At 40.0% G+C, this 17602-nt stretch overlaps 1 protein-coding gene across 4 annotated transcripts in view; it reads right to left on the bottom strand.

The window, feature by feature from the left end:
* dapk1 (death-associated protein kinase 1) overlaps positions 1–17602 on the bottom strand; it is a 178927-nt gene that overhangs the window by 32803 nt on the left and 128522 nt on the right. For 3 of the 4 annotated variants that reach the window (XM_045695458.2, XM_045695459.2, XM_045695460.2), the window contains 2 exons: positions 8932–9009; positions 4421–4637 (listed from right to left, as the gene is read on the bottom strand). In XM_045695458.2, coding sequence (XP_045551414.2) covers positions 4421–4637; positions 8932–9009 — 295 coding nt within the window. Of the gene's footprint in view, positions 3248–4420; positions 4638–8931; positions 9010–17602 lie in introns of all 4 variants that reach the window. The other variant, XM_082961588.1, reaches the window with a different exon arrangement.

Below are 17602 nucleotides of genomic sequence, written 5' to 3'. Positions count from 1 at the left end.
TCATTTTTTATATCATTGATATTGGCTTCATAATAAAGTTTCTTCTTCTTTTTGTTGAGTTTAGTCACATCATTTCCCAATTTGCAGTAAGTCAGCCAGTCAGATGTACAGCCAGACTTATTAGCCACTCCTTTATCCCCATCTCTTTCAACCATACAGTTTTTCAATTCCTCGTCAATCCATGGAGCCTTAACAGTTCTAACAGTCAGTTTCTTAACAGGTGCATGTTTATCAATAATTATAAAGAAGCAATTTCATAAATTCATCAAGTGCAGCATCTGGACGCTCCTGATTAATCACAGCATAACATTAGCATCATCCACATAACATGTTGACCAGACCGCCTGCATCCTTGTGCGCCATCACATGTTGATTTTGTCCATCCACACCAGACCTGATCCCGACACGTAGGTTGAAATATCAAAACAAACTCTGAAACAACTATAGAAATTTGGGGACAGGTCGAAAAGCATTAAACATTTATGGTAATTTAGCTATCTAGCTTGCTGTTGCTAGCTAATTTGTCCTGGGATATAAACATTGGGTTGTTATTTTACCTGAAATGCAAAAGGTCCTCTAATTAATCCACAGATAGGTAAACTGAGTTTGTTTCTAGTAAATCAAATCCAACTTTATTTGTCACATGCACCGAATACAACAAGTGTAGACCTTATCGTGAAATGCTTACAAGTCAAATGTGCGGGGGTACAGGCTAGTTGAGGTAATTTGTACATGTAGGTAGGGGTGAAGTGCCTATGCATAGATAATAAACAGCGAGTAGCAGCAGGGTACAAAACAAATGGAGGGGGGGGGGGGGGGGGTCAATGTAAATAGTCCGGTGGCCATTAGATGAATTGTTCAGCAGTCTTATGTCTTGGGGGTAGAAGCTGTTCAGGAGCCTTTTGGTCTTGGACTTGGTGCCCCGGTACCTCTTGCCGTGCGGTAGCAGAGAAAACAGTCTATGACTTGGGTGACTGGAGTCTCTGACAATTTTATGGCCTTTCCTCTGACACCGCCTATTATATAGGTCCTGGATAGCAGGAAGCTTGGCCCCAGGGAGGTACTGGGCCGTAAGCACTTTGCTTGTTTGATGGTTTGCCTGAGGGCATAGCGGGATTTCTTATAAGCGTCTGAATTAGTGTCCATCTCCTTGAAAGCGGCAGCTCTAGCCTTTAGCTTGATGCGGATGTTGCCTGTAATCCATGGCTTTTGGTTGGGATATGTACGTACGGTCACTGTGGGGACGACGTGGTCAATGCACTTATTGATGAAGCCGATGACTGATGTGGTGTACTCCTCAATATCATTGGATGAATCCCGGAACATATTCCAGTCTGTGCTAGCAAAACAGTCCTGTAGCATCCGCGTCATCTGACCACTTCTGTATTGATCTAGTCACTGGTGCTTCCTGCTTTAGTTTTTACTTGTAAGCGGGAATCAGGAGGATAGAATTATGGTCAGAGTTGCCAAATGGAGGGCGAGGGAGAGCTTTGTACGCGTCTCTGTGTGTGGAGTAAAGGTGGTCTAGTGTTTCTTTCCCTCTGGTTGCACATTTAACATGCTGGTAAAATTTGGTAAAACTGATTTAAGTTTGAATTAAATTCCCCGGTCACTAGGAGCACCGCTTCTGGGTGGTGGTAAATAAACGGCTACAAATAATATAGATGAGAACTCTCTTGGTAGATTGTGTGGTCTACAGGTTATTATGAGGTATTCTACCTCAGGCGAGCAATACCTCGAGACTTCTTTAATATTAGACATCGGGCGAACAGCTGTTATTGAGAAATAGACACCCCCCCCCCTCGCCTTGTCTTACCAGACGTAGCTGTTCTGTCCTGCCGATGCACAGAAAACACAGCCAACTGTACATTATCCGTGTCGTCGTTCAGCCCCGACTCGGTGAAACATCAGATATTACACTTTTTATTAATTTTATTTAACTTTTATTTAACTAGGCAAGTCAGTTAGGAGCAAATTCTTATTTATAATGACGGCCTACCAAAAGTGCAAAAGGCCTCCAACGGGGACGGGGGCCTGGGATTAAAATAAAAATACAATATAAATATAGGACCAAACACATATCACAACGAGACAACACAACACTACATAAAGAGAGACCTAAGACAACAACATAGCAAGACAGCAACACATGAAAACACAGCATGGTAGCATCTTAACAACAACATGGTAGCAGCACAACATGGTAGCAACTTAACAACAACATGACAGCAACACAACATGGTAGCAACACAGAACATGGTACAAACATTATTGGACACAGACAACAGCACAAAGGGCAAGAAGGTAGAGACAACAATACATCACGCAAAGCAGCCACAACTGTCAGTAAGAGAGTCCATGATTGAGTCTTTGAATGCAGAGATGGAGATAAAACTGTCCAGTTTGAGTGTTTGTTGCAGCTCGTTCCAGTCGCTAGCTGCAGTGGACTGAAAAGAGGAGCGACCCAGGGATGTGTGTGCTTTGGGGACCTTTAACAGTATGTGACTGTCAGAACGGGTGTTGTATGTGGAGGATGAGGGCTGCAGTAGATATCTCAGATAGGGGGGAGTGAGGCCTAAGAGGGTTTTATAAATAAGCATCAACCAGTGGGTCTTGCGACGGGTATACAGAGATGACCAGTTTACAGAGGAGTATAGAGTGCAGTGATGTGTCCTATAAGGAGCATTGGTGGCAAGTCTGATGTCCGAATGGTAAAGAACATCTAGCCACTCGAGAGCACCCTTACCTGCCGATCTATAAATTATGTCTTCGTAATCTAGCATGGGTAGGATGGTCATCTGAATCAGGGTTAGTTTGGCAGCTGGGGTGAAAGAGGAGCGATTACGATAGAGGAAACCAAGTCTAGACTTAACCTTATCCTGCAGCTTTGATATGTGCCGGGAGAAGGACAGTGTACCGTCTAGCCATACTCCCAAGTACTTGTATGAGGTGATGTCAGTTAATGTCTCGTTGGTAGGATAGTCTCGAACAGAGATCATCCAGTTTATTCTCCAGTGATTGCACGTTGGCCAATAAAATGGATGGTAGAGGCGGGTTACCCGCTTGACGACAAATTCTCACAAGGCACCCCGATCTCCTCCCACTGTTCCTCCGTCTTCTTTTCACGCGAATGGCGGGGATTTGAGCCTGGTCTCGGAGAAGCAGTATATCCTTCGCGTCGGACTCATTAAATCAGTTTTTTGGTCCAGTTTGAGGTGAGTAATTGCTGTTCTGATGTCCAGAAGCTCTTTTCGGTCATAACAGAAGGTAGCAGCAACATTATGTACAAAATAAGTTACAAACAATGTGAAAAAAATTGAATAGCACAGTTGGCTAGGAGCCCATAAAATGGCAGCCACCCCCTCTGACGCCATTATCAATCATGGTTCAAAAAAGGTTGGGAAGCACTCTACAATACTACCATACTGTCTATACACTATACTGACTGTTTACTATACTACCATACTGTTTATACACTATACTGACTTATCTATACTACCATACTGTCTATACACTATACTGACTGTTTACTATACTACCATACTGTTTATACACTATACTGACTTATCTATACTACCATACTGTCTATACACTATACTGACTGTTTACTATACTACCGTACTGTCTATACACTATACTGACTGTGTACTATACTACCATACTGTCTATACACTATACTGACTGTTTACTATACTACCATACTGTCTATACACTATACTGGCTGTGTACTATACTACCATACTGTCTATACACTATACTGACTGTTTACTATACTACCATACTGTCTATACACTATACTACCTGTTTACTATACCACCATACTGTCTATACTACCATACTGTCTATACTACCTGTTGACTATACTACCATACTGTCTATACACTATACTGACTGTTTACTATACTACCATACTGTCTATACACTATACTGACTGTTTACTATACTACCATACTGTCTATACACTATACTACCATATTGTCTATACACTATACTGACTGTTTACTATACTACCATACTGTCTATACACTATACTGACTGTGTACTATACTACCATACTGTCTATACATTATACTGACTGTGTACTATACTACCATACTGTCTATACACTATACTGACTGTTTACTATACTACCATACTGTCTATACTACCATACTGTCTATACATTATACTACCTGTTTACTATACTACCATACTGTCTATACTGGCTGTTTTCCTGTCAAACAAAGCCCTTGGCAGAGACATGAACATCCTAATAATATGATCCCACTATGGTGAGCTGGGGAGTTGGGGTGGAGATAAGTAATAACTTATCCTGGGCCTTGATATGTTGCTACGTGGCTACGGTTCATCCTCAGCCATTAAAATCAGTGTGTCCCTGTGTGTGTATGTGTGTGTGTGTGTGTGTGCGCGTGAAGCCTACCTGCAGCCTTGCCGTCCATGGGTGAGTTGGGATGTCGTGCGGTGTTGTTGCCCCGTGGTCGTCTCCTCCTGAAGAAGCCCCTTAGGATGCCACACTTCAGACTCTCCAGGAGGGAGCTCTTCCCACAGCCACAGTGGCCCAGCAGCTTCAGCTTGACCCGGGGCTGGGGGGTGCTGGTGGGACGCAGGGCCTGGATGTAGCTGGCTTTATGGCTGTTCTGGAGAGGGGGACGGGGAGCAATCAGATCATATAACTACTGAGTGAAGAGATACACTACTATGGACCTGAGGTAGCGGTGGAAACTTATATTGGAGGGAGGGAGGGAGGGAGGGAGGGAGGGAGGGAGGGAGGGAGGGAGGGAGGGAGGGAGGGAGGGAGGGAGGAGAAATACTACTATGGACCGGAGGCAGCGGTGGAAACTTTTATGAACGGACACTTCCCTTCTGTCATATGCTGAGAAAGAGAAGGAGGGATGGATGGAAGGAGGGAGGGAAGATGGGAAGGAGGGAGGGAAGATGGGAAGGAGGGAGGGAAGATGGGAAGGAGGATGGGGGAGGGAGGGAGGGAAGATGGGAAGGAGGGAGGGAAGATGGGAAGGAGGATGGGGAGGGAGGGAGGGAAGATGGGAAGGAGGGAGGGAAGATGAGAAGGAGGATGGGAAGATGAGAAGGAGGATGGGGAGAGAGGGAGGGAAGATGGGAAGGAGGATGGGGAGAGAGGGAGGGAAGATGGGAAGGAGGGAGGGAAGATGAGAAGGAGGATGGGGAGAGAGGGAGGGAAGGAAGGATGCATTTAACTAGTCAAATGGATGAGGTGAGTTTCTCTACAATGTAAAGCCCTATCAGAGGTGCTAAATAATACACCAGCGGTTCATTAAAATGTATATATATTTTGTACCATATCATTATTATATGGAGCAATAACCAGCAATTATACACAAGCACGTTCCTTCCTCTCCGGCAACTGAGTTAGGACGCCTGTATTTTGGGTGCATTGATACACCATCCAAAGTGAAATTAATATCTTCACCATGCTTTTCAATGTCTGCTTTAATTATATTTTTTTTTACCCATCTACCAATAGGTGCCCTTCTTTGTGAGGCATTGGAAAACCACTCTGGTCTTTGTGGTTGAATCTGTGTTCGAAATTCACTGCTTGACAGAGGGACCTTACAGATAATTGTACAGTTGAAATCGGAAGTTTACATACACTTAGGTTGGAGTCATTAAAACTCGTTTTTCAACCACTCTTCAACCACTATAGTTTTGGCAAGTCGGTTAGGACATCTACTTTGTGCATGACAAGTAATTTTTCCAACAATTGTTTACAGACAGATTATTTCACTTATAATTCACTGTATTACAATTCCAGTGGGTCAGAAGTTTACATACACTAAGTTGACTGTGCCTTTAAACAGCTTGGAAAATTCCAGAAAATAATGTTGTGGCTTTAGAAGCTTCTGATAGGCTAATTGACATCTTTTGAGTCAATTGGAGGTGTACCTGTGGATGTATTTCAAGGCCTACCTTCAAACTCAGTGCCTCTTTGCTTGACATCATGGGAAAATCAAAAGAAATCAGCCTAGAGCTCAGAAAAAAATGGTAGACCTCCACAAGTCTGGTTCATCCTTGGGAGCAATTTCCAAATGCCTGAAGGTACCACGTTCATCTGTACAAACAATAGTACGCAAGTATAAACACCATGGGACCACACAGCCATCATACCGCTCAGGAAAGAGACACGTTCTGTCTCCTAGAGATGAACGTACTTTGGTGTGAAAAGTGCAAATCAATCCCAGAACAACAGCAAAGGACCTTGTGAAGATGCTGGAGGAAACAGGTACAAAAGTATCTATATCCACAGTAAAACGAGTCCTATATCGACATAACCTGAAAGGCCGCTTAGCAAGGAAGAAGCCACTGCTCCAAAACCACCATAAAAAAGCCAGACTACGGTTTGCAACTGCACATGGGGACAAAGATTGTACTTTTTGGAGACATGTCCTCTGGCCTGATGAAACAAAAATAGAACTGTTTGGCCATAATGACCATCGTTATCTTTGGAGGAAAAAGGGGGAAGCTCGCAAACCGAAGGACACCATCCCAACCGTGATGCATGGGGGTGGCAGCATCATGTTGTGGGGTTGCTTTGCTGCAGGAGGGACTGGTGCACTTCACAAAATAGATGGCATCATGAGGTAGGAAAATTATGTGGATATATTGAAGCAACATCTCAAGACATCAGTCAGGAAGTTAAAGCTTGGTCGCAAATTGGTCGTAAATACTTCCAAAGTTGTGGCAAAATGGCTTAAGGACAACAAAGTCAAGGTATTGGAGTGGCCATCACAAAGCCCGACCTCCATCCCAAAGAACATTTGTGGGCAAAACTGAAAAAGCGTGTTAGAGCAAGGAGGCCTACAAACCTGACTCAAACCCAGCTCTTTCAGGAGGAATGGGCTAAAATTCACCCAACTTATTATGGGAAGCTTGTGGAAGGCTACCCACAATGTTTGACCCAAGTTAAACGATTTAAAGGCAATGCTACCAAATACTAATTGAGTGCATGTAAACTTCTGACCCACTGGAAATGTGATGAAAGAAATTAAAGCTGAAATAAATCATTCTCTCTACTATTATTCTGACATTTCACATTCTTAAAATAAAGTGGTGATCCTAACTGACCTAAAACAGGGAATTTTTACTAGGATTAAATGTCAGGAATTGTGAAAAACTGAGTTTAAATGTATTAAGGTGTATGTAAACTTCCCACTTCAACTGTATGTGTGGGATACTCAATGACTCCCTCAGAGTCATTCAAAAATGATGTTAAACACTATTATTGCAACTTATTATGTGACTTGTTAAGCACATTATTACTCCTGAACTTTTTTAGGCCATAACACATGGGTTGAATACTGACTGAAGACATTTCAGCTTTTCATTTATTTGTAAAAATGTGAACTTTGACATTATGGGGTATTGTGTAAGCCAGCGACAAAACAATCAATTTAAAACATTTTAAATTAAGGCTGTAACACAACAAAATGTGGAAAAAGTCAAGGGGTTTAAACATATATAAAAAACATATTTCCACTTTGACATTATAGGGTATTGTGTGTAGTAGCCAGTCTAAATTTAACCTATTTTAAATTCATGGCTGTTTCGAAAAACAGAATTCCACTTTGACATTATACTTTCTGAACGAACAGAGATTGAGATTCAATTCAAATTACACAAACCCACAAATAATTTGAAAACCAATATAATTTTGACAATTCTGAAGGCGGAATACCGCACACAGTGTCCAATCACAGCAGCAAAATGTGTGACCTGCTGCTACAAGAAAAGGTCAACCAGTGGGTCAGAAACACCGATGGAACTATAACTTATATTTATCTGGCTATTTATTTCCCCTATTTATTTCCCCATCATTCATACATAGTACTATCTGCACATTGTCACAACACCAAATATCTGATGTAACATTTTAAATGTTATTTCATTTTTCATTTTCAACCACTAACATATTTTAAATGTTGTTATTCTCTTGAAATGTGTTGTGTGTGTGTGAAATGTGTGTGTGTAATTCACTTTGTGATTTTTGTCGTTGTTTTGTTTTAGTTTTTTCAGTTGCTTTGGCAACGTAAACACGTTACCTATGCCAATAAAGCCGCTTTGAATTGAATTGATAGAGAGATCGAGAGAAAAAGGATGGGACCTGGAAGGGACCTGGCACGGGACCTGGCACGGGACCTGCCACGGGACCTGGCATGGTATGCTGGTCTGATGCAGGCTGAGGTTAAAGGGGCGGCAGGTAGCCTAGTGGTTAGAGTGTTGGGCCAGATCAAATCAAATCTCCGAGCTGACAAGGTAAAAATCTGTCGTTCTGCCCCCTGAACAAGGCAGTTAACCCACTGTTCCTAGACCGTCATTGTAAATAAGAATGTGTTCTTAACTGACTTGCCTAGTTAAATAAAGGTTAAATGAAAACATAAAGCTTGTATGTATTGTGATAAAAACATAAAGGTTGTATGTATTGTGATAAAAACATAAAGGTTGTATGTATTGTGGAGGAGGTTAACCCACTGTTCATAGTTAAACAAAAATATAAAGGTTGTATGTATTGTGGAGGAGGTTAACCCACTGTTCCTAGTTAAATAACGACACTACTGGCCTAAAACAAGTGATTTGAAAGCATAGTGTAAATGCACCTGAGAGCTTCAGGTTTTTGATAGAAGAGGTATCATTTCATATTTTTAAATGTAAGGTTGTCTAACTATACAAATACTTTTTGAGATCAACTGACACTAACCAAAGAGTTTATCAAATTGAACAACTCCTAGTTTATATAATAGTTTATATAATGATATATTAATCACCAGTAGTTTATATAATTATAAGGATATATTAATCACCAGTAGTTAATATAATGATATATTAATCACCAGTGTTCATAGTTAAATAAAAACATAATGGTTGTATGTATTGTGGAGGACCACAGAGATGCAGTACCTTCTTCAGTTTACCCAGGAGCACAGCAACATGCTCCTGCTGCTCCTGCACTGCCACATCTTCTGCTGTTTTACCATCCTGAAGGAGAGACATGGAGGGAGGGAGGGAGGGAGGGGGGAGAGGGAGGGACAGGGAGGGAGGGGGGAGAGGGAGGGACAGGGGTGGAGAGGGAGGGAGAGGGAGGGAGGGAGGGACAGAGAGGGAGGGAAGGGGGGACAGAAAGGGAGGGACAGAGAGGGAGGGAAGGGGGGAGAGAGAAAGGGGGGAGAGAGAAAAGGGGGAGAGAAAGAGAGTGAGAAAAACACACGACGCTGTACAGTAGGGACATAACTGTATAGTAGAGATGTAACTGTATAGATGTAACTGTATAGTAGGGATGTAACTGTACAGTAGGGATGTAACTGTATAGTAGGGATGTAACTGTATAGATGTAACTGTATAGTAGGGATGTAACTGTATAGATGTAACTGTATAGTAGGGACGTAACTGTATAGTAGGGACGTAACTGTATAGTAGGGACGTAACTGTATAGATGTAACTGTATAGTAGGGATGTAACTGTATAGATGTAACTGTATAGTAGGGATGTAACTGTATAGTAGGGATGTAACTGTATAGATGTAACTGTATAGTATGGACGTAACTGTATAGTAGGGACGTAACTGTATAGTAGGGACGTAACTGTATAGATGTAACTGTATAGTAGGGATGTAACTGTATAGATGTAACTGTATAGTAGGGATGTAACTGTATAGATGTAACTGTATAGTAGGGATGAAACTGTATAGATGTAACTGTATAGTAGGGATGTAACTGTATAGATGTAACTGTATAGTAGGGATGAAACTGTATAGATGTAACTGTATAGTAGGGATGTAACTGTATAGATGTAACTGTACAGTAGGGATGTAACTGTACAGTAGGGATGTAACTGTATAGATGTAACTGTACAGTAGGGATGTAACGGTATAGATGTAACTGTATAGTAGGGATGTAACTGTATAGATGTAACTGAATAGTAGGGATGTAACTGTATAGATGTAACTGTATAGTAGGGATGTAACTGTACAGTAGGGATGTAACTGTATAGATGTAACTGTATAGTAGGGATGTAACTGTATAGTAGGGATGTAACTGTATAGATGTAACTGTATAGATATAACTGTACAGTAGGGATGTAACTGTATAGATGTAACTGTATAGTAGGGATGTAACTGTATAGATGTATCTGTATAGTAGGGATGTAACTGTATAGTAGGGATGTTACTGTATAGGTGTAACTGTACAGTAGGGATGTAACTGTACAGTAGGGATGTAACTGTATAGTAGGGATGTAACTGTATAGTAGGGATGTAACTGTATAGTAGGGATGTAACTGTATCGTAGGGATGTAACTGTATCGTAGTGATGTAACTGTATAGTAGGGATGTAACTGTATAGTAGGGATGTAACTTTATCGTAGGGATGTAACTGTATAGTAGGGATGTAACTGTATAGTAGAGATGTAACTGTATAGTAGGGATGTAACTGTATAGTAGGGATGTAACTGTATAGTAGGGATGTAACTGTTTGGATGTAACTGTATAGACGTAACTGTACAGTAGGGATGTAACTGTATCGTAGGGATGTAACTGTATAGTAGGGATGTAACTGTATAGTAGGGACGTAACTGTATAGATGTAACTGTACAGTAGGGATGTAACTGTAGCGTAGGGATGTAACTGTATAGTAGGGACGTAACTGTATAGTAGGGATGTAACTGTATAGATGTAACTGTACAGTAGGGACGTAACTGTATAGATGTAACTGTATAGATGTAACTGTATAGTAGGGATGTAACTGTATAGATGTAACTGTATAGTAGGGATGTAACTGTATAGTAGGGACGTAACTGTATAGTAGGGACGTAACTGTATAGTAGGGATGTAACTGTATAGATGTAACTGTACAGTAGGGATGTAACTGTATAGATGTAACTGTATAGATGTAACTGTATAGATGTAACTGTATAGTAGGGATGTAACTGTATAGATGTAACTGTATAGTAGGGATGTAACTGTATAGTAGTGATGTAACTGTATAGTAGGGACGTAACTGTATAGATGTAACTGTATAGTAGAGATGTAACTGTATAGTAGGGATGTAACTGTATAGTAGGGATGTAACTGTATAGTAGGGACGTAACTATATAGATGTAACTGTACAGTAGGGATGTAACTGTATAGATGTAACTGTATAGTAGGGATGTAACTGTATAGATGTAACTGAATAGTAGGGATGTAACTGTATAGATGTAACTGTATAGTAGTGATGTAACTGTACAGTAGGGATGTAACTGTATAGTAGGGATGTAACTGTATAGTAGGGATGTAACTGTATAGATGTAACTGTATAGATGTAACTGTATAGTAGGGATGTAACTGTATAGTAGGGATGTAACTGTATAGATGTAACTGTATAGTAGGGATGTAACTGTATAGTAGGGATGTAACTGTATAGATGTAACTGTATTGATATAACTGTATAGTAGGGATGTAACTGAATAGATGTAACTGTACAGTAGGGATGTAACTGTATAGTATGGATGTAACTGTATAGATGTAACTGTATAGTAGGGATGTAACTGTATAGATGTAACTGTATAGTAGGGATGTAACTGTATATATGTAACTGTATAGTAGGGATGTAACTGTATAGATGTAACTGTACAGTAGGGATGTAACTGTATAGATGTAACTGTATAGTAGGGATGTAACTGTATAGATGTAACTGTATAGTAGGGATGTAACTGTATAGATGTAACTGTATAGTAGGGATGTAACTGTATAGATGTAACTGTATAGTAGGGATGTAACTGTATAGATGTAACTGTATAGATATAACTGTACAGTAGGGATGTAACTGTATAGATGTAACTGTATAGTAGGGATGTAACTGTATAGATGTAACTGTATAGTAGGGATGTAACTGTATAGATGTATCTGTATAGTAGGGATGTAACTGTATAGTAGGGATGTTACTGTATAGGTGTAACTGTACAGTAGGGATGTAACTGTACAGTAGGGATGTAACTGTATAGTAGGGATGTAACTGTATAGTAGGGATGTAACTGTATCGTAGGGATGTAACTGTATCGTAGGGATGTAACTGTATCGTAGGGATGTAACTGTATCGTAGGGATGTAACTGTATCGTAGGGATGTAACTGTATAGTAGGGATGTAACTGTATAGTAGAGATGTAACTGTATAGTAGGGATGTAACTGTATAGTAGGGATGTAACTGTTTGGATGTAACTGTATAGACGTAACTGTACAGTAGGGATGTAACTGTATCGTAGGGATGTAACTGTATAGTAGGGATGTAACTGTATAGTAGGGACGTAACTGTATAGATGTAACTGTACAGTAGGGATGTAACTGTAGCGTAGGGATGTAACTGTATAGTAGGGACGTAACTGTATAGTAGGGATGTAACTGTATAGATGTAACTGTACAGTAGGGACGTAACTGTATAGATTTAACTGTATAGATGTAACTGTATAGTAGGGATGTAACTGTATAGATGTAACTGTATAGTAGGGATGTAACTGTATAGTAGGGACGTAACTGTATAGTAGGGACGTAACTGTATAGTAGGGATGTAACTGTATAGATGTAACTGTACAGTAGGGATGTAACTGTATAGATGTAACTGTATAGATGTAACTGTATAGTAGGGATGTAACTGTATAGATGTAACTGTATAGTAGGGATGTAACTGTATAGTAGGGATGTAACTGTATAGTAGGGACGTAACTGTATAGATGTAACTGTATAGTAGAGATGTAACTGTATAGTAGGGATGTAACTGTATAGTAGGGATGTAACTGTATAGTAGGGACGTAACTATATAGATGTAACTGTACAGTAGGGATGTAACTGTATAGATGTAACTGTATAGTAGGGATGTAACTGTATAGATGTAACTGAATAGTAGGGATGTAACTGTATAGATGTAACTGTATAGTAGGGATGTAACTGTACAGTAGGGATGTAACTGTATAGTAGGGATGTAACTGTATAGTAGGGATGTAACTGTATAGATGTAACTGTATAGATGTAACTGTATAGTAGGGATGTAACTGTATAGTAGGGATGTAACTGTATAGATGTAACTGTATCGTAGGGATGTAACTGTATAGTAGGGATGTAACTGTATAGATGTAACTGTATTGATATAACTGTATAGTAGGGATGTAACTGAATAGATGTAACTGTACAGTAGGGATGTAACTGTATAGTAGGGATGTAACTGTATAGATGTAACTGTATAGTAGGGATGTAACTGTATAGATGTAACTGTATAGTAGGGATGTAACTGTATATATGTAACTGTATAGTAGGGATGTAACTGTATAGATGTAACTGTACAGTAGGGATGTAACTGTATAGATGTAACTGTACAGTAGGGATGTAACTGTATAGTAGGGATGTAACTGTATAGATGTAACTGTATAGTAGGGATGTAACTGTATAGATGTAACTGTATAGTAGGGATGTAACTGTATAGATGTAACTGTATAGTAGGGATGTAACTGTATAGATGTAACTGTATAGTAGGGATGTAACTGTACAGATGTAACTGTATAGTAGGGATGTAACTGTACAGTAGGGATGCAACTGTATAGTAGGGATGTAACTGTATAGTAGGGATGTAACTGTATAGATGTAACTGTATAGTAGGGATGTAACTGTATAGATATAACTGTATAGTAGGGATGTAACTGTATCTGTGCCATTAAACCCTACAACTCATCCAGAAAGCAGCAGCCCGTCTGGTGTTCAACCTTCCCAAGTTCTCTCATGTCACCCCGCTCCGCCGCTCTCTCCACTGGCTTCCAGTTGAAGCTCGCATCCGCTACAAGACCATGGTGCTTGCCTACGGAGCTGTGAGGGGAACGGCACCTCCGTACCTTCAGGCTCTGATCAGGCCCTACACCCAAACAAGGGCACTGCGTTCATCCACCTCTGACCTGCTCGCCCCCCCTACCTCTGAGGAAGCACAGTCCCCGCTCAGCCCAGTCAAAACTGTTCGCTGCTCTGGCACCCCAATGGTGGAACAAGCTCCCACACGACGCCAGGACAGCGGAGTCAATCACCACCTTCCGGAGACACCTGAAACCCCACCTCTTTAAGGAATACCTAGGATAGGATAAAGTAATCCTTCTACCCCCCCCCCCCCCCCCCCTTAAAAGATTTAGATGCACTATTGTAAAGTGGTTGTTCCACTGGATATCATAAGGTGTATGCACCAATTTGTAAGTCGCTCTGGATAAGAGCGTCTGCTAAATGACTTAAATGTAAATGTAAATGTATCGTAGGGATGTAACTGTATAGTAGGGATGTAACTGTATAGATGTAACTGTATAGTAGGGATGTAACTGTATAGATGTAACTGTATAGATGTAACTGTACAGTAGGGATGTAACTGTACAGTAGGGATGTAACTGTATAGATGTAACTGTATAGTAGGGATGTAACTGTATAGATGTAACTGTATAGTAGGGATGTAACTGTATAGTATGGATGTAACTGTATAGATGTAAATGTATAGATGTAACTGTATTGTAGGGACGTAACTGTATTGTAGGGACGTAACTGTATTGTAGGGACGTAACTGTATTGTAGGGACGTAACTGTATTGTAGGGACGTAACTGTATTGTAGGGACGTAACTGTATAGTAGGGATGTAACTGTATAGTAGGGATGTAACTGTATAGTAGGGATGTAACTGTATAATAGGGACGTAACTGTATAGATGTAACTGTATAGTAGGGATGTAACTGTATAGATGTAACTGTAAAGTAGGGATGTGACTGTATAGATGTAACTGTATAGTAGGGATGTAACTGTATAGTAGGGATGTAACTGTACAGTAGGGATGTGACTATATAGATGTAACTGTACAGTATGGATGTGACTGTATAGATGTAACTGTATAGTAGGGATGTAACTGTATAGTAGGGATGTAACTGTATAGTAGGGATGTAACTGTATAGATGTAACTGTATAGATGTAACTGTATAGTAGGGATGTAACTGTATAGATGTAACTGTATAGATGTAACTGCATAGTAGGGATGTAACTGTATAGATGTAACTGTATAGATGTAACTGTACAGCAGGGATGTAACTGTATCGTAGGGATGTAACTGTATATATGTAACTGTATAGTAGGGATGTAACTGTATAGTAGAGATGTAACTGTATAGTAGGGATGTAACTGGATATATGTAACTGTATAGTAGGGATGTAACTGTATAGATGTAACTGTATAGATGTAACTGTACAGTAGGGATGTAACTGTACAGTAGGGATGTAACTGTATAGTAGGGATGTAACTGTATCATAGGGATGTAACTGTACAGTAGGGATGTAACTGTATAGATGTAACTGTACAGTAGGGATGTAACTGTATAGATGTAACTGTACAGTAGGGATGTAACTGTATAGTAGGGATGTAACTGTATAGTAGGGATGTAAGTGTATAGATGTTACTGTATAGTAGGGATGTAACTGTATAGTAGGGATGTAACTGTACAGTAGGGACGTAACTGTACAGTAGGGACGTAACTGTATAGATGTAACTGTATTGTAGGGATGTAACTGTATAGTAGGGACGTAACTGTATAGATGTAACTGTATAGATGTAACTGTATAGTAGGGACGTAACTGTATAGATGTAACTGTACAGTAGGGATGTAACTGTACAGTAGGGATGCAACTGTACAGTAGGGATGTAACTGTATAGTAGGGATGTAACTGTATAGTAGGGACGTAACTGTATAGATGTAACTGTATAGTAGGAATGTAACTGTACAGTAGGGACGCAACTGTATAGTAGGGATGTAACTGTATAGTAGGGATGTAACTGTATAGTAGGGACGTAACTGTATAGATGTAACTGTATCGTAGGGATGTATCTGTATAGTAGGGATGTAACTGTATAGTAGGGATGTAACTGTATAGTAGGGATGTAACTGTATAGATGGAACATAACTGTATAGATGTAACTGTATAGTAGGGATGTAACTGTATAGATGTAACTGTATAGATGTAACTGTATAGTAGGGACGTAACTGTATAGATGTAACTGTATAGTAGGGATGTAACTGTATAGATGTAACTGTATAGATGTAACTGTACAGTAGTGATGTAACTGTATAGTAGGGATGTAACTGTATAGTAGGGACGTAACTGTATAGTAGGGATGTAACTGTATAGATGTAACTGTATAGTAGGGATGTAACTGTATAGTAGAGATGTAACTGTATAGTAGGGACGTAACTGTATAGATGTAACTGTATAGTAGAGATGTAACTGTATAGTAGGGATGTAACTGTATAGTAGGGATGTAACTGTATAGTAGGGACGTAACTATATAGATGTAACTGTACAGTAGGGATGTAACTGTATAGATGTAACTGTATAGTAGGGATGTAACTGTATAGATGTAACTGAATAGTAGGGATGTAACTGTATAGATGTAACTGTATAGTAGGGATGTAACTGTACAGTAGGGATGTAACTGTATAGTAGGGATGTAACTGTATAGTAGGGATGTAACTGTATAGATGTAACTGTATAGATGTAACTGTATAGTAGGGATGTAACTGTATAGTAGGGATGTAACTGTATAGATGTAACTGTATAGATGTAACTGTATAGTAGGGATGTAACTGTACAGTAGGGATGTAACTGTATAGTAGGGATGTAATTGTATAGTAGGGATGTAACTGTATTGATATAACTGTATAGTAGGGATGTAACTGAATAGATGTAACTGTACAGTAGGGATGTAACTGTATAGATGTAACTGTATAGTAGGGATGTAACTGTATAGATGAAACTGTATAGTAGGGATGTAACTGTACAGTAGGGATGTAACTGTATAGATGTAACTGTACAGTAGGGATGTAACTGTATAGATGTAACTGTACAGTAGGGATGTAACTGTATAGATGTAACTGTATAGTAGGGATGTAACTGTATAGATGTAACTGTATAGTAGGGATGTAACTGTATAGATGTAACTGTATAGTAGGGATGTAACTGTATAGATGTAACTGTATAGTAGGGATGTAACTGTATAGATGTAACTGTATAGTAGGGATGTAACTGTATAGATGTAACTGTATAGTAGGGATGTAACTGTACAGATGTAACTGTATAGTAGGGATGTAACTGTACAGTAGGGATGCAACTGTATAGTAGGGATGTAACTGTATAGTAGGGATGTAACTGTATAGATGTAACTGTATAGTAGGGATGTAACTGTATAGATATAACTGTATAGTAGGGATGTAACTGTATAGACGTAACTGTACAGCAGGGATGTAACTGTATAGATGTAACTGCATAGTAGCGATGTAACTGTATCTGTGCCATTAAACCCTACAACTCATCCAGAAAGCAGCAGCCCGTCTGGTGTTCAACCTTCCCAAGTTCTCTCATGTCACCCCGCTCCGCCGCTCTCTCCACTGGCTTCCAGTTGAAGCTCGCATCCGCTACAAGACCATGGTGCTTGCCTACGGAGCTGTGAGGGGAACGGCACCTCCGTACCTTCAGGCTCTGATCAGGCCCTACACCCAAACAAGGGCACTGCGTTCATCCACCTCTGACCTGCTCGCCCCC

This window comes from Salmo salar, chromosome 15 (assembly GCF_965601325.2).
Source record: "Salmo salar chromosome 15, fSalSal1, whole genome shotgun sequence".
Taxonomy (NCBI): domain Eukaryota; kingdom Metazoa; phylum Chordata; class Actinopteri; order Salmoniformes; family Salmonidae; genus Salmo; species Salmo salar.
The sequence above is the reverse complement of the archived record's forward strand: the minus strand, read 5'-3'. Positions and strand labels throughout refer to the sequence as shown.